Consider the following 21,968-nt stretch of genomic DNA (forward strand, 5'->3'; position numbering starts at 1 on the left):
TTATGGACTACTGCAGGGTGAACAGACAGGACTGAGATCTGTATAACAATTACTAGATTTGTAAGTGGGTGAGATTCCTCCCAAGTACCTAGGCATATGGTGCTGGATTGCACAGCTCCCACAAAGGCATAAAGAGACAAGAAGACTTGAGTCAAAGGTTATGGCTGGGATAAATGGAAAGATGGAGCTGTCATTTGTTGTTTCAGGAAGACTATTAGGGTAGGAGACTGAAGACTATGTAAGGAATCTGGAGGGCATGCTAGATTTAATCTGTCTATTCATCAGTATGGAGGCATTGAGTCGGGAGATGGATATGCAGATCCAGGATTCAAGAAAACATTCAGATTGCAACAAAATTGTGAAAGCAACAACTTACAGGCAACATTTAAAGCCACAAGGCTGAAAGAGTTTACCAATGGAGTGAGTAGTGATAAGGAAGATAAGTCCAAAGAAGGAGCCCTGGAGTGATTCCAAGTTTAGAGGTCAAGGCAAAAGAACCATCAAAGGTATTAAGAGTGGTCATGGAACCTGAAGGCAGACTAATAGAGAACCAAGAGAGAGTGATGATAGAGGAGCCAATCAAATGAAGATAAAGACTAAGTAATGAATTTAATGATGCAAATTCACTGGTGACCATGCCAAAAACCATTTCAGTGCAGTGATGAGGATGAAAAATCAATTAGGGAGCATTCAAGAGCGAATGGGATGAGTGGTATGAAAAGAAAGTTTCTGTAAATGGAAACAGAAATGGAGAGGTGAGAGGAGAGGAGGGAATGTGAGACAAAAGGAGTATTTTCTTAAGATTTTATTTTTAAGTAATCTCTACACCCAACGTGGGGCTCAAACTCACAACCCCGAGGTCAAGAGTCATATGTTCCACTGACTGAGCCAGCCAGGCACCCCAAGTGGATTTTTTAATAACAGGAGATATTACAGCATAACTCCCTACTGATAGAAATGATCCAGTAGAGGAAAGAAAAGTATTTTTGATTCAAGAGGTAGGAGGATGTTCGATAGTAATGGTAATGACAATGGCAAGGTTAACAGGCTGGAAATGGGTAGCTGAGGTAGAGTGGAAGATAAAATCGTTGCAGGGGCTATTGAGGAACTGATGGCTCAGGAACTAGAAGCATCATCTGCAAAGATATTGAAATCCCCAAGAATTATGACAAGAATGACAGTAAGCTATTAAAATACTCAAGAAATAAGGAAGAGGGACCCAGAGATCTGTGGATGATTTTACCCAAAAGTTTTGCTGAGTGAGAAAATGACTATGATTTGCAAGTTACCTGAATAATATCCTTCTAAATCTCTAGATCCAGTGTTTCTTGATAACTATTATAAATCTATACCTGCTATTAATTAAAATATATAATTATGGGATCCCTGGGTGGCGCAGCAGTTTAGCGCCTGCCTTTGGCCCAGGGCGCGATCCTGGAGACCCGGGATCGAATCCCACATCGGGCTCCCAGTGCATGGAGCCTGCTTTTCCCTCTGCCTATGTCTCTGTCTCTGTCTCTGTCTCTGTCTCTCTCTCTCTCTCTGTGACTATCATAAATAAAAATTAAAATATATATATATAATTATGCACTATTTATCTAGAAATGACACACATTTTATAATTTTACACATGCAAGCTTATGTCTATTTCATGTCCATTTTTAAAGATTTTATTTATTTATACATGAGAGACACACAGAGAGAGGTAGAGACATAGGCAGAGGGAGAAGCAGGCTCCTCACAAGGAGCCTGATGTGAGACTCAATCCCTGGACCCGAGGATCATGACCTGAGCCAAAGGCAGATGCTCAACCACTGAGCCACCCAGGTATCCCATATACATTTATTTTATTTACCAAGCATGTACATAGTGGTTACCCTGTCTTAGGTACTAGTCTACACATTTTACAAAGACTAACTCACTTCAGTCAACCAGGTGGCTCACTCACTCAGTTGAGCATCTGACTCTTGACTTTGGCGCAGGTCATGATCTCAGGGTCATGAGATTGAGCCCCAAGTCAGGCTCTGTGCTCAGCTGGGAGTCTGCTTGAGGACTCTCTTTCCCTACCCTTTGCCCCTCCCTCCTCCACACTTTCTCTCTCTCTCTCTCAAATAAAATAAATAAATGATTAACTCATTTGATCATAAAATTCTTATAAAGCAGGTGTTAATACTCTCACATTATAAAGACCTGGAAACTGAAGCACAGAGTGAATAAGCAGCTTTTCCAGGATCTCAGAAGTAGTTTATGGTGGGGGCAAGATTTAAATCAAGGCAATATGGTTCCGGAGCTCCTAGTCTTACACACTGTGTTTGACTCTCTATCCATGAGAAAGCCTCTTCATCTGTAAGAGTTTTAAATTTTATTAGCCAAGCATTTCAGGGAAGTGGGTCTGGACAATCTTTTCACTGTGAAATAGGAGTTTACCTTAATATGAATGAGATTTTTATGTTTGTGTACATAGTTTGTATGCCCACTTCAAGTATCCCACTTGAATTCCAGATACATTTCTGATTGTCGACTTCTCCAAAGTAAACATGACCAAAATGGAAGTATTTTGCTCCTTCCTTAGCCCCCAGTCTTTCTTTCATTAGTTAAAGGCACTGTGGCCAACACTGTTGCTTAAAATAGGGAGCTCTGAATACACTTTGATTTCTCCTTCTCTCAGCCTCTGGACTGGAAGCAGGCACTCTTTACCAGCAAATATGTCATTTCTAACAGGATCTGATTAAATGAAGAATGTAGTGTGTCATGTTAGAAAAGGAATAATAGTCAAAGATGGGTTTGAGTGTAGAAGCCCTGATAAGAAATACAACAAGGAAGAATTTGCCTACTTCGCAAAAATAAGAAAAAAAAAATAAGACCATGTTATATAAACATCATCTTGAGCACACTGAGTGAAGTAAGCTTGCTGGAGACAGACTCTGGAGGACAGAGTTTCAACAAACTTTGAGTCACACAAGAATTTTGGTCCAGTTTTCCCAGAACAGCATATGCCTTCCACATGCTAATTACTATATATAATGGGAAAATACAAATAGAGATAAATGGTAATGAGAAACAGAGCAACAAGTATTGAAATCACCTCCATCTCTATGGAAGAGCCTGGACAAATACTGGGAGAGGTTTGGACAGTGAACCAAACATAAATGTCACAAGAGGATTATATATTTCAAATTTCTTCCTGTCTCTCAATCTCTACTAATGTCCCCCCCTGTTCTTTGCCAGTATTACTTCCTACCTGGACAACTGCAATCCCTATGTCCCTTGTGCCCCCTTCAGGCTATTCTTCATACAACAGGAATAAATTAAAAAAAGATTCATGGAAACTAATGAGAATGAAGATACAACCGTTCAAAATCTTTGGGATGCAGCAAAAGCAGTCCTAAGGGGGAAATACATCGCAATACAAGCATCCATTCAAAAACTGGAAAGAACTCAAATACAAAAGCTAACCTTACACATAAAGGAGCTAGAATAAAAACGGCAAATAGATCCTACACCCAGCAGAAGAAGAGAGTTAATAAAGATTCGAGCAGAACTCAAGGAAAACGAGACCAGAAGAACTGTGGAACAGATCAACAAAACCAGGAGTTGGTTCTTGGAAAGAATTAATAAGATAGATAAACCATTAGCCAGCCTTATTAAAAAGAAGAGAGAGAAGACTCAAGTTAATAAAATCATGAATGTGAAAGGAGAGATCACTACCAACACTAAGGAAATACAAATGATTTAAAAAACATATTATGAACAGCTATACGCCAATAAATTAGGCAATCTAGAAGAAATGGACGCATTCCTGGAAAGCCACAAACTACCAAAACTGGAACAGGAAGAAGTAGAAAACCTGAACAGGCCAATAACCAGGGAGGAAATTGAAGCAGTCATCAAAAACCTCCCAAGACACAAGAGTCCAGGGCCAGATGGCTTCCCAGGGGAATTATATCAAACGTTTAAAGAAGAAACCATACCTATTCTACTAAAGCTGTTTGGAAAGATAGAAAGAGATGGAGTATGTCCAAATTCGTTCTGTGAGGCCAGCATCACCTTAATTCCAAAACCAAAGACCTCACCAAAAAGGAGAATTACAGACCAATATCCCTGATGAACATGGATGCAAAAATTCTCAACAAGATACGAGCCAATAGGATCCAACAGTACATTAAGAAAATTATTCACCATGACCAAGTAGGATTTATTCCTGGGACACAAGGCTGGTTCAACACTCGTAAAACAATCAATGTGATTCATCATATCAGCAAGAGAAAAACCAAGAACCATATGATCCTCTCATTAGATGCAGAGAAAGCATTTGACAAAATACAGCATCCATTCCTGATCAAAACTCTTCAGAGTATAGGGATAGAGGGAACATTCCTCGACATCTTAAAAGCCATCTACGAAAAGCCCACAGCAAATATCATTCTCAATGGGGAAGCACTGGGAGCCTTTTCCCTAAGATCAGGAACAAGACAGGGATGTCCACTCTCACCACTGCTATTCAACATAGTCCTGGAAGTCCTCGCCTCAGCAATCAGACAACAAAAAGATATACAACAGGAATACAGAGCAAAGTTTTGAACCATCACTTTAGATGATACTGCTTCTCTACCTAAAAGCCTAATCATTTCTCAGGGCACTTGACAAGTGCATACCCTATCCTCACTGCACCTTATGAGACAGTTCATGACTTATTTCCCACCAGGTTTCTCCTGGCTCATGCTGCTCCACTTAGAGGCTTCCCTTCTGTTCCTCCTATATGCTCACTCTTCTCTCCCACTTCGGTCATTTCTCCCCCTTCATTCCGTACCCAGACATTCCCTTGTCCCCATGACCAAATGCCAGGTTCTTCATACTAATCAGGCATCAACTTCAATTCCACCTTTTCAGAAAAGGCTCTACCGACTACCCAAGAAAAAGCAGATTCCCTCCTCCTTTAGTCCGATTCAGAGCATTCTGATTGCTTACTTCAGAGCATTTGTGAACATTAAAATTGGACATTTGTGTGATATTACGCTAATACATTTACTTCCATCTTCTCTACTAAACTATACCCTCCATGAAGATAGATATTTATTATGTTTATTTTCTTCCCCACTTACATCTGTTACAAAATGTTTAATAATACATACTGAAGTAAATATTCTAATAAGTAACAAATAAATAGTAAAAAATGTGTCTCTAAATAAATTATGTATTTTCATGCATATGATTAGTTTCCTTAATAACTATAAAACACAATAATGTAAAGATATGTATAATTATGAAACTCCTTCCTTCTATCCCTTCCTTCTTTTGAGTGTGGTTCACTAATTTGTGAGCATTTTAATAATGATTATTGTTTATTTTAGAAATAACTAAAAATCTTGATTTTTTTAAAATTTGGATACAAAAACTGTAGACCGTAAAATGTCAACCATTTTATACCTACAAAATCAAATCATGGGATCTCAAAAATATCACCCGGTATATCAGGCATTTGGATAAATCTGTCTCTAATTATTTATGTTTTTTTCCAGACTCTAGCATCTAAAAACAAATGAGTTAATTTTAACCCAAGAAAGAACATCACACCCCATTTTGATTGTAGCCATTTCTGTAATGCATAGATTTACTATCTGTTTCCAGTTCTATCTGGAGCCCTGAATTTTGCCCAATACCAAAACTTGGCTTCCTTGCTTTTACTGTATGGTCTTACTTCTCTTCAGTGCATGATACCTTCCTAAAGAAGTGTGGGTCATTTGGCAATAAGGTCAGAGTGTTACACAGTGTGATATTCCAAGGAGAACCAGACAGATGCAAAATATTCCAGGATGGGATGAAAACATGGATGTGATCTATGGAATTTTTGTTATGCAGCAGGCTAATGTGTTTACAACACTCCTCTTAAACGACAAATCTGTGGTATATTTTATAGCAGACATAAGGTCTTAAACAAGGACATTTTAAGACCAGAGATATTTCAAAAATTATACTTCTCCAAAATGTAAAAACCTCGGGGTCTCAGTAATACTGGTGACTTTACTTCTCTTTCTTGCTGTTGTTTTTTCCCTCTGGCTCTAAAGGCTCTAAAGTGTTATTCCTTCCATCCATCTGTTAGAAACATTCAACAAATACCTTTCATACTGGCCTTCCAGGAAAACACAAATCGTATAATCTATTACCTAAGTAATATTTTTTTCCTAAACATTCCTTCTAGTACTGGCTTACTCCAGAGAAGAATGCAAGCTAGCTGACCCAGGGCTATCTCGTCTGTGACTTAATAGAACATTTGCCAGTGACAGTATTAGCTGGGTGACTTGCCTTGCCTTTTACTTTTCTAAATTCTTTCCCTTTTCAAATTTAATTTTTGCCTTGTGGCATGATTTCTTTTCAACTTTGAAAGGTTACTTAGAAATAACAAAAAACTGACTGCCTCTAATACACATAAGATGAAACCTCTCATTAACTTCAAAAAAGGTACTGGTATATTGAACAATAACCACTGCTTTAGGGCAAAATTTCATCTTTTGAACAAGTATTAGATATACACTACTTGTGTATATAATATTTACTTTTCCATAATGTAATCTTGAAATTGAAAATAAATGCCGGTAGAACATTCTGCTGCATAAAAACGAGAAACTCAGATGAGATTGTAGAATTTTTGTGTTGATTTCCCCCAATAAGCTTTTCTTAACTATTTTCCAGCCTTATCTCATTTACTGAAATAAATGCAATGGAGAAGCCAAACATGCCTATCTTAATCATCAGAAGTGACAATTATTTATCATAATTTGTACCTACACATAGGTGAGTCATTCATCTTATTTCTGTACTCAGTGTACAGGTGTAAAATATGTTCTCCTAACCCAATTACTATTATAAAGTTATGTGCTGGAGAAAATATATAATCAAAATTACGTCTAAGAATAGAACATTACAATTCCGTATGTTCAGCCTTCAAGGAGGTCGTTTTAGGATCTCAGTAAGATGAATAGGTACTATTTAAAATATCTGCTATAAAAGTGTTTTTTATGGTAGATAAAGGCTAGTTTGAACTCACCATGCTTTAAAGTGTCAGTATACTCAGAGATTAAACTCTCAAAAAGGGCTGTGGTAAAGCGGGACCTTAAGAAAATTTTGCTTAATTAAATGGAGACAAGGCACAGCAAAAGAGGCTGTACATACCTGGCGGCACATGTAATCCCACTGGGTGTTAAGTTCTCGGAGCTCTGTCTCAAGTCTGCCAGCAAACTCTGGTTCTGCTTCATTCTTCATCTTCTGAGCCCCTTCATTGACACTGTTGAGACTAGGCTGGATGGTCTGAATGTCATTGACTAAAAGCTAAGGAAATAATTCAATTTCGGCTCACTGCAAACATTACCACAATATACTAGAAATGCGACATACATAGGAAACATATAATCAGGACTCTTGACATTACACATAATTTAAAATCTTTAATTCTTTAAAGATTTTAAGAATTTAAACTCTAGTACACACTCGCCTATGGATATATACATATTTATGTCTCAACCTTGCAAAAACTGTTCAGTGGTTTTTCTGGTGTGAATGAAGTAGGGAATTGTCTCTATTCTACTTAGATCAGACACAAAAGGAAATAAATTTAATATTCCTTGTTAGAAAAATGTGTGAAAATGATGGGCTTTATACATTACTATTTTTGAAATGATTTTGGTTTTCAAATGCAAGATATTGCAGCAATTGTTTATAGCATGATGGGTGTGAAGGTTATTTGTAAGCTGGGTTTGTTTTCTTATTTTTTTAATAGCTTGTATTTGCAAAGAAAATTCTTTAAAGAGCTAGACTGCTTTCTTTCCACTGCATGACAATGGTATAATGAATATTATTTCAAAAAATTTGTATTGTGTTACATTATGTACAGTGCAATATGCCTGGGCAGAGCAACATAGTATGGCTAATAATCTGCAATAAAATATAACAAATAGCTCAAAAGGATTCTTTGCCTTTAAATTATACTGTCTTTTATAGTAAAATAATCTTATGAGTGTTGAGTAAAAGATAATGTTCTTCTGTTCTTCATTTATTTAACCTAGTCTTTAAATGTTTGCACTACCATCATTTTAGACTGGCTAACTTGTTGAGAGGGGCTGTTCTGTACATTGTAAGATGTATAAAGCATTCCTGACCTCTATCCACTACACACTGGTAGCATCTGCCCCACTCCAAGTTGTGACATAAATGTCTCTAGAGGTTGCTAAATATCCCCCAGGGGAGCAAAATCACACTGGCTAAGGACCACTGACAAAACCAAATAGTAACTTCCATATAAAAGTCTTTGCATGATAGGGGAAATAGAATAAACTTACCCTGCACTGTTTCAGCTGTCTTTTCAGAATTTCTGAATCCCCGAGGGCAGGCCATTCCTCCTTCAGGAAAACATCGACTTCAGTGATCCATTTCTTCAGAGTTTTTATGTGATTCTAGAATCAGAGACCCATTTTAAGCATTGGGGTGCTGATTTCTCTTCACGTAATTCATCATAGTGATATTTATGAACATAGGCCAAGGAACCATTCCTGTGTTTGAAGGATGTCTCTAAGTAGCTCTTCAGGAAAAGAATATTTTTACCAAGACTGCATTTTTATGGTCTACAGTATGAGCACTGGTGTATGAAGTCTGCTATTGTTAAAAATAAAAAATTACTACCAAATGTGGTTTTATGATGTTACTCTTGAGAACATTAAATCATATCCCCCTCTAGAGAAATTTTGTTACAAAGCAACTCATGATAATACTAACAATGTGCCCTTACAGTACATAAAACAAACTATGAACAATAAACTCAATGTAATGGTGTCTTTATAGCCTCCCTAAACCTGAACTTCCACAAATTGTTTTCTACAGTTGACAGTTTAAATAGTCCCTCCAGTTGGGAACTTTTCAAAACACAAGATTTTTGTCATCTTTAAAGAGAAAACTTCTGATTTTAATTTCTTATTTGCCTGGCCAGGCTGAAGTAATGATCAGGTGAAAAATGCCACCTTTTATCATTTGTAAATAGCCAAGAACCTCTCATTATTCTTTCATAATATATTGCCCCTGCCCAACTGCTTTTTTTGGCTACTTTTCAAATGTATGATTTTCGAGCTCCTTTATTTCCCACACAATTCAAATATGCTGCCCAGATGTGCTATTTTCTCCCTTCTTAATTAAATTTCTATTGAAAATATGTGCTTCACAGAAGCTTTCCCTTCAATATGATTAATAATAATGCTTTTTAAAAGTATTTGACTAAATCTAAGAACTTCAGACTTTCATCATCATCTTGCCGATATCTCTTGAGTCTGGTTTTGCATGCCTTCCATCTCGTTACTATCCTAGTTAAGATCTTATTATTGGCTCCTTGATTAGTGCATTAGCTCTTTCTGGTGTCTGCCTCAATCTTTCCCTGCACTAATCCATTCTCCACATGAGTATCAGTATTTTTCTCCCCTCCTCCTCCTCCTTATCACAGTGATGTTTTGAAAATACAAATATTATCTTATCTTTTTCTATCTTTCCCCCTTTAAAGTAACAGTAACAGTCCCAAATTATTATTTTTTTTAACTCCATCACCATTAGGTTGTAATCCACATTCCAAAGCATGGCATCAAGGACCATCCGTTATCTAATCCTAGATCATTTTTCTAGTCATATGTATCATTAATACATATTTTTGTCTTACCAGTACTGAACCTCTTCTGGCTAACTGGACATAGGGCTTCATTTTGTCAGCTATCTTCTCTCCCTATCAGCTGACTAAATTCTATTTGTTCCAAGAACATTCCATGACCCCTTTGTTCAGGTCATATTGGAATTCTTTTCTGTCTGTTGCCGTAATATTTACCATACCAGACATGAAAATAAAATGTTTCATTTACTGCCTGTGTTGGCTGAATCATGACCTCCCCAAGATGTTCATGTGTCATTCCTGGAACTTGTGAAAATGTTCCTTTACATGCCAAAAAATACTCTGCAGATGAGATGAAATATTTGGAAATGGGGAGATCATTGTGGGTTATCTAGCCAGGCACAATGTAATTGTAGGGTCCATATTAAGAGGGGGTCAGGAAGGGGAGAGCTAGAGAGAGAGGCTGTTTAGATGCTCACCTTGAAGAAAGAGGAAGTGGCTATTAGGCAAGAAATGTCTGTCATTTCCAGAAGCTAACAATGACCAGGAAATGGATTTTCTGCAAAAGCCTCCAGAAAAGACACAGCCCTGCCTACACCTTGATTTTAGCCCACTGAGGCTGATTTTGGACTTCTGACCTCCAGAACCATAAGATAATAAAATTGTGCCATTTGAAGCTACTAAATTTGCAGTGACTCATTACAACAGCAATATGGAACTAACACACCTTTTCCCTTCACTAGGATATGGGCTCCTTGTTGGCAAGGACCATGTACTTAGACCCTCTTTTACCAATGATACTGACAAAGCTGTGTTTGTATGTGTGAGCATGCATGCATGCATGTGTGCACACGTTTATATGTTATGTTGTGCTTTACAGAATGTTCTAGGACTGCTCATTCTTTTGTTTTGTAAAAGTAAAAACAAACAACTAATAGCTGCACTAGGACTTAAACTTGGAAGCATCTTGTTCCAATGTTTTCCATCATGCCATGATGCTGTCAAAGATTTCTCTGAGCATTAATAGTCTAATTTGCCCCATAAGAGAAGTATTACCTATATCACTAAACATTTTAGACTTTGGTCTATAGTGTAATTGTTGGTTTACAGTTTTCACCTTGGGTGATTAGGAACATGGTGACACTATTGAAACAAATTAAGTCAGTAGGTGCTGATCTGTGGAAGGAAATGAGGTCAAATTTATATATACAAATATAAGTAAAATATATGGGTAAAATGATATGACTGTATTACATGATATATACCTTTTTATCTATTCTTAAGCTAAGAGATACCTATATTTTAAAGGATAACCAGCCTAAAGGAAAGACTGTTTTTGAAAATTATTTACGCTAAAAAATATATTTAAGTCCTGTCAGTATTGGTGGCAAAAAAATAATTCTCAAGGGAATCTACAAAGAGGAACTCATATTATTTTCTTAAAAGAAATAGGCAAAATACACTCATTTAAGAAAAATGTGTGTCTTTCAATATTATCACTGACTTTGAAGAACTATGGAGGTTAAATTTCTATTTGCCTTTAAATTTTATAACGCATCATTAGGGGAGAAACAAGCAAAGAAAAAAATGAAAACAAAAAGGCCAATTTGAATTACCTGAATTTTTCGAAGTTTAGCCATTTGCTCCTCCAACTTTTGACAATGTTCAACCAGCTGGGAAGACAGCTTCTTCCAACGGCCCTCAATCTCTTCAAATTCTGATTGATATTTCCGACTAATATCAGACAGTGGTGCTTTCTTTGACATCTCTTTCACAGTGGTGCTGAGATAGTTTAGGCCATTTTGTTGCTCTTGCAGAGAGCTTTGTAAAGCCTCAAAATTTAAAAAAAAGAGAGAAGTACATGTATACTAACTGATGAATAATAATGAGTTCTATTGCAGTTCCACTTATATGTATTTACAGGGAAAGCTATGTGATTCAAACATTTAAAAAAATAGATGATGGTCCATCAGTTACAGAAAAACTAGTAGTAATTTAAATTCCACTGTTTACCCTAAGAGTAATTTGCACAGTAATATTTTATTTAAAAATCTATGCCTGTTTTTATAAACAATGTCAAATATATCCCAAACTGTATCTCTAAATGAACCAGAGTTGTAGCACATCTAATTTTATTGCATCATATCTGGATATTAATTACTATATCTATAATATAGTTAGGAAGCTTAATTTAATTACATTGAGGCTTTAGGAAGACAACTTCTAACCCTCTCTAGGTAAAAACATAACTAAATCATATAGATACATGGGATGACAAAACTGAGTAAGTTATCACAGGGATGGCCTATGAATGTCAATTAACTAAAGTTTCATATTATTTACAAGACTTTTTTTACAGTTATAGTGAAACTCTAGAATAATTTTGGGGACAATTTCTAAAGTTGGTTTTACAATTGTCCTGTGTAACTTATGCAATCACTTATAACAGAATGTCTATCTTTAGGGTTTCTCCACTCATTGTTACTTTCTTGTTATAAAGTAATAAAGGCTCAAGATAAACCATGGAAAAAAATACCCACTAATACATATGACTTTACGTAAAATCCCAGTATTTCTAGAACTAAAAACTAGAATGTGTATATAATACATACATACACAATCATTTCTTCTTTTACAATCTGATCTGTAACATCCCCCAAATATTCCAAAAACATAACTTTTGTAGTTGTAGAATATTTTATACCTATTTTGTGCTATATGAGTTTTTTTCATTTTGCTTTAATATTACTTCAATAAACTTGATTTATTATTTAGATAATATCTAGCACACATATAACTACATTATGAGCTAGGCCTTTTTTGTGAGCCTTTTCCCACATCATTAAGTATTTTTCAAAAACATAAATTTTAATGGCTTCTCTGGTTCATTTAACCATTTCCCATTATTAGCTTGACAAATTAACTTGTAGTTTTCTACTCCTGTAAATTATGTTTATGATCTACCCATCTGTCTATCTCCATCTATTTTTATATTTTTAGTGTATTCTGATTACTGCCTAAGATGTAAATATCGTGAAAATAGTATTCATGTGTACAATACAATTAATTATTTTGTATCTTATTAGGAAGTACTGTAAAGCTGCCTCAGCAAAATTTTAATTGCATTTACATTTCCACCAGAAAGTGAGAAGGTAGTTCATTGCTGCCAGAACTGCACTTACTAATCTTATTTTTTGCAACTTAGATCCGAAAAATGGTAGTTCGTTTTATACATTTGTACTTCATCCTTTACAATTTGAGTTACAATTTTTCATTGGTTTAATGGTTGTTTATGTCTCTCTTTGTGATTTCCTTATTAATGACTTTCTCCCTTACTCAATTTTTTTTTCCCTTGGCCTCATTTTTCTTTTAAACTGTCTGGTATTTTTACAAAGTTTGCAATTGTGTCCAATGACTTGTGTGCATCTCTATTATGTCTTTAAATAATTTACTTAAAAATTTCTTTAAAATGTGTGCTTACTAAAATGTTTTTAAAAATTTTAATATATGTGGTATTTTGTTTGGGTGTAACATCTGACACAAAGTTCTAACTACAATTTTCCAGCTATTTAATTTCCTAATAATATTTATAAGTGATTTTTCTCTTCAATGTTTTTTTAGAAGGATACTCTTCCACTCATCTATACACCATTTTGTGTATACTTAATCTATTCCTCTAGTTGCTATATCTTTGTATTTTTTTAAGTTTATAGTTCTTTTAAGTCATATGATCTTCAAAGTAAATTTTGGAATCATTCCAAATATTAAAAGCAACATAAAGAAAAAAGGATCAAACTGTTATATGTTGCTGGGTAGGATAATAGAACAGTCAGTGTATATAGGTCAATATATATACTGAAAGATGTTTAAGTAAAGATTTCTTTGAAAAAATAGTTCTAAAATTACTTTCTTAAATATTTAATTCTTGTAAAGAACTCTTCATATAAAAGTTAAATTTTAATTTTTTTTCTTAATTCTCAAAATGTAGACATATCTCAGCTCCTAAATATAGTTAATGAATGCTTTCTGACTTAAAAAATAAAATGTGATTAGATATAAAACACAGGCTTTTCAGAATTAGTAGGAAAAATATTCTGAAATCTCTTACAAATTATTTATTTCCCATATTAGCATTTTCTATTACTTGATATAAGGCCTCTAAATTGTAGTTAATAGAACTTAAAAATTAAGTATGATATTACATAAGGCTAATGTCTAAAATTTATTTTATAACTGCACAGATTTTACCACTTTGTGTTTGGAAAAGTGAAAGGAGTTATAAATTAGCAAGCAAAGGGGGAAATATAAACCACAGCTTTCATAATAAAGTCAACGTGTCTAAAAATACATACTAAATGAGAAAGAATATACTTCATACACAGATCATGTCACTGTTTTCAAAGAAAGAGTTTTTGTCTTACGGAGGGAAGACACAAATCCATAACATATTATGTTTTTAAAATCTTATCTTCATTTTTCCAATGGGTAAACCATCCTACTTGCCATTATTATTTTATTTTTATTATTTGTAGGTTATACCAATGTGACTGTTTCATAGATGAGATCTGCACTATATTGTTTAAGACATTCAAATATTCACAGACCTGTAGCTCTCCGAGTCTCTGTTCCATGATGTCATATTCAGTGACAGTAACCTGAGGTATAGAGAGTTTGGTTTCTGACTGCTGGATCCATGTCAGGATGGTACTCATGGTCTCCTGATAGCGCATGGGTGGCAAACTGTCAAAAACTTTATCAAACAGCAAAAGAAGAGAATCATTTCACTATTTTAAACTTTGTCATTATGTTTTCCTAAGTTGTCAGCAAACTAAATCACACTGCTAATTACAAATATTACCAAGTTGTGAAAACCTGAATATATGAATTAGAATATGATCATGATACTGAAGATAAAATCCTAGTACATGTATGATATTCAGACAGAAACCATACACACACACATACATATTGCACTGAATCCTCACATCGGACTTGCAAAGTTTGCATTGTTAAAGTCACTTTTTTTTAATGTAAGGAAATGAGAAAACATAGAGGTAAGTAATTTGCCCATGGTAACAGGGATGGTACTTGGAAAAAACAAGAAGAGTTCATGCATATTGACTTTGAAGATTACTCTTTGTGTGCTATCATTTGCCTTTGAAAAAAAATGGTATCATTATCCACAGCAGTTGATATTTTAAATTATATCATGTCACTTATTTTACTAAAAAAAAATCCTGTGTATTTAGTATGTGTCAGAAACTCTAATAATGATTACCCGTATTATCATTCTCAATTCTTATAATACACCTGTGAGATAAGCATTTTTATTCTCATTTACAGTCAAGGAAACTGAGGCTACTAAAGAAGGGCCAACTAGGGCAACAGCGTAGCTCAGTGGTTGAGTGTCTGCCTTTGGCTCAGGTCGTGATCCCGGGTTCCTGGGATCGAGTTCCGCATCAGGCTCCCCAGAGGGAGCCTGCTTCTCCCACTGCCTATGTCTCTGCCTCTCTCTGTCTCTTATGAATAAATAAATAAATTCTTAAAAAAAAAAGAGAAAGAAAGGCCAACTAATTTCCTTACACTTAAGAAACAAATAAATGGTAGAGCCAGGATTTTAAATCAGGTTTATGTGATTTCAAAGTCAAAACCCCTACTCAACAGTATACTTTCCCTAATATATATAGGTATAAATTAGGGAAAAATATATTAAGGAAAGTACAATGTATGTGTGTGTGTATATAACTATATATATATGTATGTAGTTACATACAAGCTATAAATCATAGGTGTATATATACTTTACATAACTATCATTGTTTACAGAGTAAAACTGTACTCAAATGAGAAGAAATAAAAATTTTCAGCTTTGTCAGCTTATCAGTAAAATGATAAGGAATCATAAATGGTAGATAAAACAGTTAACTTATGAGTAGATGTTATAATATTATAGATTGCCCAAAACTCAGTGAGCATCCATCTACGTACAGATTGAGGGCAGGAGGAAAGAAGGAAGATGATAGACAGATATATAGATACCATAAATTTAGAGAACCCATCACTTTTCAGCACAGGCTAGCATAAAATCAAAATCTCTCAAATCCAGAAAAAAGAGAAACACTGAAATATTCTAAATGATTAATAAATTTGATCAATTTTTACTATATTAGCCAATATAATTCTATCTAGAACTTAGGAAATAATCATGATTTGATACATTTTTATGTTAATTTATAACAAATATCAACAAAGTATGCATCAATTTACATTATTCAATGAATAATTTACATTATATAAAAGTCTCAAGTTCTCTTTAAAATCATGCTAAAGTATTGAAGATACAGTCCACCATTACATGTGTACACTGTGTATGATATTGCAGGTATGGAACAATTTATTCCTTTATTCTGATTCAGAATGTTCAGGTACATTTTCTCCTTTGCTATCTGGATCCTGGGTGCAAGCTCCAGGCATTTCATGAATGGATTGCATTGGAAGGGGAGCTGGAATTGAAAGATGACCTACCAAGTCCATAGTTTCTGAACTAGCTACCTCATTGCCCACATGTCGGTTCATCAATCAGGAAATACTTTATCTGAAGAGCTATGGTAATAGCCACCCAATGAGCTCTAATATCACCCTCAAGTCTATGTCCATTCTAGGGGAGGTCCTGATTATGTTCTTCTTTCTTTAGCTTCCTTCTGGACAATGAAAAGTTAGCCATTTCTGTCTCTGAATTGCTGATGTTTTTCTATAGAACTGCTTCTGATAAAGTCAGTTTCTGCTTCTGGGATAAAGTTCTTCCACTGAGAGCTAAACCAAACTTCCGTCTATTCTGAGAGAAGGCGATGGCTTCTAAAATGATCAAAAAGGGGGATCCCTGGGTGGTGCAATGGTTTGGCGCCTGCCTTTGGCCCAGGGCGCGATCCTGGAAACCCGGGATCGAATCCCACATCGGGCTCCCGGTGCATGGAGCCTGCTTCTCCCTCTGCCTGTGTCTCTGCCTCTCTCTCTCTCTCTCTCTCTCTCTCTCTCTCTCTCTCTCTCTGTGACTATCATAAATAAATAAAAATTAAAAAAATTAAAATGATCAAAAAGTACCTTTGTATCTTGCAGAAACAAAATCCCATACAATTTAAGATCTTTCCTAGCCTCTCCATGTATGCTCTTGCTTCCTTTCAATCTAACACTATGCTCAGTTTTTGGAAATGCAAAACTTATTTATGACATTACATCACGGCTTAATTTCTTTTTCTTGGGATCATGCATTTATTTTATTTTTATTTAAATTCAATTAATTAATATATACTGTATTATTAGTTTCAGAGGTACAGTTCAGTGATTCTATCAGTCCTATATAACACCCAATGCTCATTACATCCCATGCTCTTTTTAATGCCCATCACTCAGTTACCTCATCCCCCCACTCCCACTCCTCCAGCAACCCTCAGTTTGTTTCCTATGATTAAGAGTATCTTATGGTTTCTCTCCCTCTCTGATTTCATCTTGTTTTTTTTCCCTCACTTCCCGTATGCTCCCTTATTTTGTTTCTTAAATTCCACTTATTATGAGTGAAATCATACAATAATTATCTTTCTCTGATTGACTTATTTCACTTAGTATAATACCCTCTAGTTCCACCCACGTCACATAAAAATAGATTCAAAAATGGATGAAAGACCTAAATGTGAGACAGGAATCCATCAGAATTCTAGAGGAGAACACAGGCAGCAACTTCTTTGACCCTGGACAAAGCAACTTCTTGCTAGACATGTCTCCAAAGGCAAGGAAAACAAAGGCAAAAATGAACTATTGGGACTTCATCAAGATAAAAAGTTTTATACAGCAGGGGAAACAATCAACAAAACTTAAAGACAACCAATAGAATGGGAGAATATATTTGCAAATGTCTTATCAGATAAAGGCCTAGTATCCAAAATCTATAAAGGACTTATCAAACTCAACACCCAAAGAACAAATAATCCCATCAAGAGATGGGCAGAAGACATGAACAGACATTTCTCCAAAGATGACATACAAATGGCCAACAGACACATGAAAAAATGCTCCACATCACTGAGCATCAGGGAAATACAAATCAAAACCACAATGAGATACCACAGCATAAAATTTATCAATACTGTTTCATTTTTCTAGAATCCTCACCAGTGGCTCATATAAGACCCCCTAGATTATCCACCTCTCCAGATCCCTCTTTCATCACACTCTCCCCTCTGTTCTCCAGGGACGCAAAATTTCTCTGCATCTTGCCTAACCAACACCTACTATACCCTCAGTCTTATTAATTCCTATTCATTCTCTGGCTTCTGTGTTAAGCACAACATTTTCAAAGAAATCTTGGCTAAACTTCCCAGCCCAGTAAGTTTCCTTTTAGTAGGAGAGCCTTGGCCTTGTCCTTCTCTGTTCAAACACTCATTTTAAATTATAATTATAAAGATACCAGCTTGATTTTGTGATTAATGGCTGCATCTTTCCCAGTTTAAAGCATAATGATAGCAAAAGTATGTAGTTTTAGCTTAGCAATCTATCTCCAACGACCAGAATGGTGTCATGCAAGGAATCAATATTTGTTGAATGAGTAACTACATGTTGGGAAGTATAACTTTGAGCACACACACAAAAAGGATGCCTTTGCTGGGACACCTGGGTGGCTCAGGGACTGAGCAACTGCCTTTGGCTGATGTTGTGATCTTGGGGTCCTGGGATCAAGTTCTGCATCAGGCTCCCCACAGGGAGCCTGCTTCTCCTTCTGCCTATGTTTCTGCCTTTGTCTCTCTTATGAATCAATAAATAAAATCTTAAAAAAAAAGAAAGAAAAGGCCTTTGCCAGGAACACAGGAGAAAAACAGTATTTGGTGAAATCTAGAATGTGAACAAGAGGAGAAAGAATTTACTGAGAGAATTTAGACATTCTTCTCATCCCACCTATTAAATCTTTCTAATCCCCACAGAACCTTCTAAACACTGATTGAGTTAAATTGACTTTGTTTATCCCTCTTCTTTCTCACTTCATGGTTCCTAGACTACTAAGGTATAAAAAATATTTTCTACGTCTTTTGTTTAAAAATCCCTTCTGTTTTATTGAATTAACTTATAAAGGAGAGGGGCTTCAGAGAAGTGAAAAGATGAGAGAGGAGAGCAAAGCAGAGAGCAAAAAGACAAGGCAAGATTATTTCACTTAAAAATAAAAAGCCATATGTGGAATTAAGCACTTTATTTTCTGAAACACATGCGTCTATGTCAAGGGGTAGGACCTTTTAACTGAAAAGCAAGATAAAGAGAGAAGTACTTTGAAAATTCAGACACTTCCCCCCATCCCATCCGATTATAAGACAGAGCTATCATAATAATGCTGAGATCACAAAACACTACATTACATTATATATGGAACTTTTATAAAAAAATCACAACTACCTCTCCCGCAAACACTACATTATATTATATATGGAACTTTTAAAAAAAAATCACAACTACCTCTCCCCAAAACTACTCAGGAAAAATAAAGGTACTTGACTGTCACATAAATGATGAAGTAGTGAGAAGGAATATCGAATTGTGTTATCCTATATGGTATCCACTAGCTACATATGTTCCCTGAGCAATTTAAATGTGATTACTATGATCTGAGATGTTGTGCACTTGTAAATACACACCAGATTTTGCAGACAGACTACAAAAAATAATGTAAGAATATCTCTATAATTTTTAATTTTGATTCATTTTTAAAGTAATATTATTTGGATTATTTGTTTAAATAAAATATATACTTAAAATTACTTTCATCTGTTTCTTGTTTAATACGGCCACTAGAAAATTTTAAATTATGCACATGGTTCACATTCTATTTATACTGGATGAGCTTATGTAGAAGCTGTAAGAAATAATCCATTTGGGGAAGGAAAGAGAGCATATATGTTAGTAGTCTGTAAACAGTAACAGCATTTTAAAACACTGAAACATCTGCTGTGAATATTAAGTTGACTAACTTGAATTTCTCATCATTTATAAGTAGACATTAGTGATGACTTAATATATGAAATATGTGTGTGTGTGTGTGTGTGTGTGCATGCGTGCGTGCAGAAAGTTAATTAACAGCATTTTCTACTTCTTGGATAAGTCTATTTTGGGAAATGCTTATATTGAAGCTATCCTTCTTTTTATTCCATAACAAGTAGACTCCAACTTTCTCCCTACCCCTTATAGTTCATAGAACAACAAAACAGTGTAACCAACAAAGATCTTTTTCTGCAGCTTTTAACCTTATTAAATGGCATAAACCATGATACAAAACAAGTATTTCTTTAAAATGTGAACACTGGCAGAAGATGTCCAAAAAGATGAGGGGACCCACAGTATATGATGATTAACATACTAGAAATTGTCCTTAAAATACTAAGAAAAGTAAGGAATTCTGAGTATGAAACTTGAATTTCCAATGCCAACATAGAAGTTAACACCTTAGCTTGACACTCAAGAACGTTTGTGGTTGGAATTCAATCAACATTTCAGCCCAATTTCCCACCATCAGAAATCCTCCAGCCAAAATCTATCACTGTATTCAAGCCTTTGTGCTTATGCTACTCCTTCTACTGAAAGTCCCTGGGCTCAAGCTCCATTCCCACAATGGAGCTACGTGCTCTGATATGAGCAAAATAGATGTGTTTATGAGAATTTTATCTAAGATTACCATAGACTTTGTTTAAAAGCCATGTCTCCAATGCATCAACTGAAATCTGGATCTTTTTCACAAGCAATGCCTTAATATTCAGCACTTGAATAATTGATTCATTCTCCACTTTAAAGGACAATTTCCTACCCAAGTTTGTGGAAGCATAAACTACTACATTACTCAACTATTTATTACAAGATAAGTTTTGGGGTTCTTTGCTGCATTTCCCCCTTTCCACATTATTTGCTAAAATTGGCCCTATTACCTCAGTAGTTCTATCTTCAAGAAGTTCTATTAAATAATTTTTTAAGATTTTATCTATTTATTCATGAGAGACAGAGAGAGAGAGAGAGGGGCAGAGATATAGGCAGAAGGAGAAGCTGGCTCCCTGTGGTGAGCCCAATGTGGGGCTCGATCCCAGGACCCTAGATCACGACCTGAGCCAAAGGCAGTCACTCAAACACGGAGCCACCCAGGTGTCCCTAAATAATTTTTTAATATATATTTTTTAATTTTTTATTCTCTACTTGGCATTTAGCATATATTCCCAAGATTCTCATGGTCAAGGAATAATCATTGCATCTCATGGTATGAGGCAGAGGTACTGTCAATAAATATGTCTGTTATGCTTGATGTCAGTGGTATCAATGAAGAAAACAGTAAAAAGGGCCATTTACAAACAGTTTTTCTTAATTTTTTTTCTGGAGTTAAAGAGCAAAGTGATAGAGATCATGTTTCATAGAATAAAATAATTCCTTTTAAAATAAAATATGTTAATAAAAGTACATTAGGTAAATTTTCTGACCTGGCATCAGAAAAGTTAGATCAAGGCAACCTTTGTTTCCCTTCCTTGTCTCAGCATCTTAACATGGGATCAGCGTCTTAGCAGGGACTAACAACAGTGTTTGAAATTATGGGCATAGAGAGCATTTTTTTCTGCTGGCTGCCCTACAATTTTCTTGAATTATTCCTACAGGAAGCACAATTTTCTCCTTGCCATTTTGTAAGAGTGTTCCCTACCACACCTCCCCAGATCACCACCTCTTCCAGGGCTGCCTCCAGTCTAGTTAGGCCCTATATACACAGCAACAACTCCCTGTCTCCCAGCTTCCACTCAGATCTTTCTACTTGTTTCTCACAAACCAGCTAGAGGCTAACATAGATCTTTCAAAATTATGTATCAGATTACTGAATTTCCTCAAATGAGATTCGTTTTAGAAATTTCAGCTTAGTTTTAAAACAAAACCCAAACTTTTCACCTGAGCCTACAGGGACCGTATTAAAACTCAATCCTCATTTTATCCTAAACTTCCCATAATTGGCTAGTTTTCAACCCTCCTGATCACCTTTCTGTCACTTGGACATGTCAAGCACTACTTGTCCACTTTGACATCTTTGTACTTGCTTTCAGTTCATCACCCAGCTGGTACCTACACATCCCACAGGTTAGGATCAAAATGAATCTCATCAGAACAATGTTTTCTAAGGGAGTTTAATCTCTGATAATATAATTTACTTATTAGTTTGGTTATCTATTTCATTTCTGTAAGCTCCATGAGGATATAAACCTTGATCTTGATTTTCTCTGCTAAATACCTAGTGCCCAGTACTTCTGTGGCACAAAGGAGGTGTTCAAAAATA

At 35.4% G+C, this 21,968-nt stretch overlaps 1 protein-coding gene across 2 annotated transcripts in view; it reads right to left on the bottom strand.

The window, feature by feature from the left end:
* Positions 1–21,968, bottom strand: part of DMD (dystrophin) — a 2,426,617-nt gene that overhangs the window by 1,312,072 nt on the left and 1,092,577 nt on the right. For both annotated transcript variants that reach the window (XM_072743155.1, XM_072743156.1), the window contains exons 22-25: positions 14,242–14,387; positions 11,254–11,469; positions 8,334–8,447; positions 7,171–7,326 (exon numbers count right to left, since the gene is read on the bottom strand). In XM_072743155.1, coding sequence (XP_072599256.1) covers positions 7,171–7,326; positions 8,334–8,447; positions 11,254–11,469; positions 14,242–14,387 — 632 coding nt within the window. The remainder of the gene's footprint in view (positions 1–7,170; positions 7,327–8,333; positions 8,448–11,253; positions 11,470–14,241; positions 14,388–21,968) is intronic.

This window comes from Vulpes vulpes, chromosome X, assembly GCF_048418805.1.
Source record: "Vulpes vulpes isolate BD-2025 chromosome X, VulVul3, whole genome shotgun sequence".
Taxonomy (NCBI): Eukaryota; Metazoa; Chordata; class Mammalia; order Carnivora; family Canidae; genus Vulpes; species Vulpes vulpes.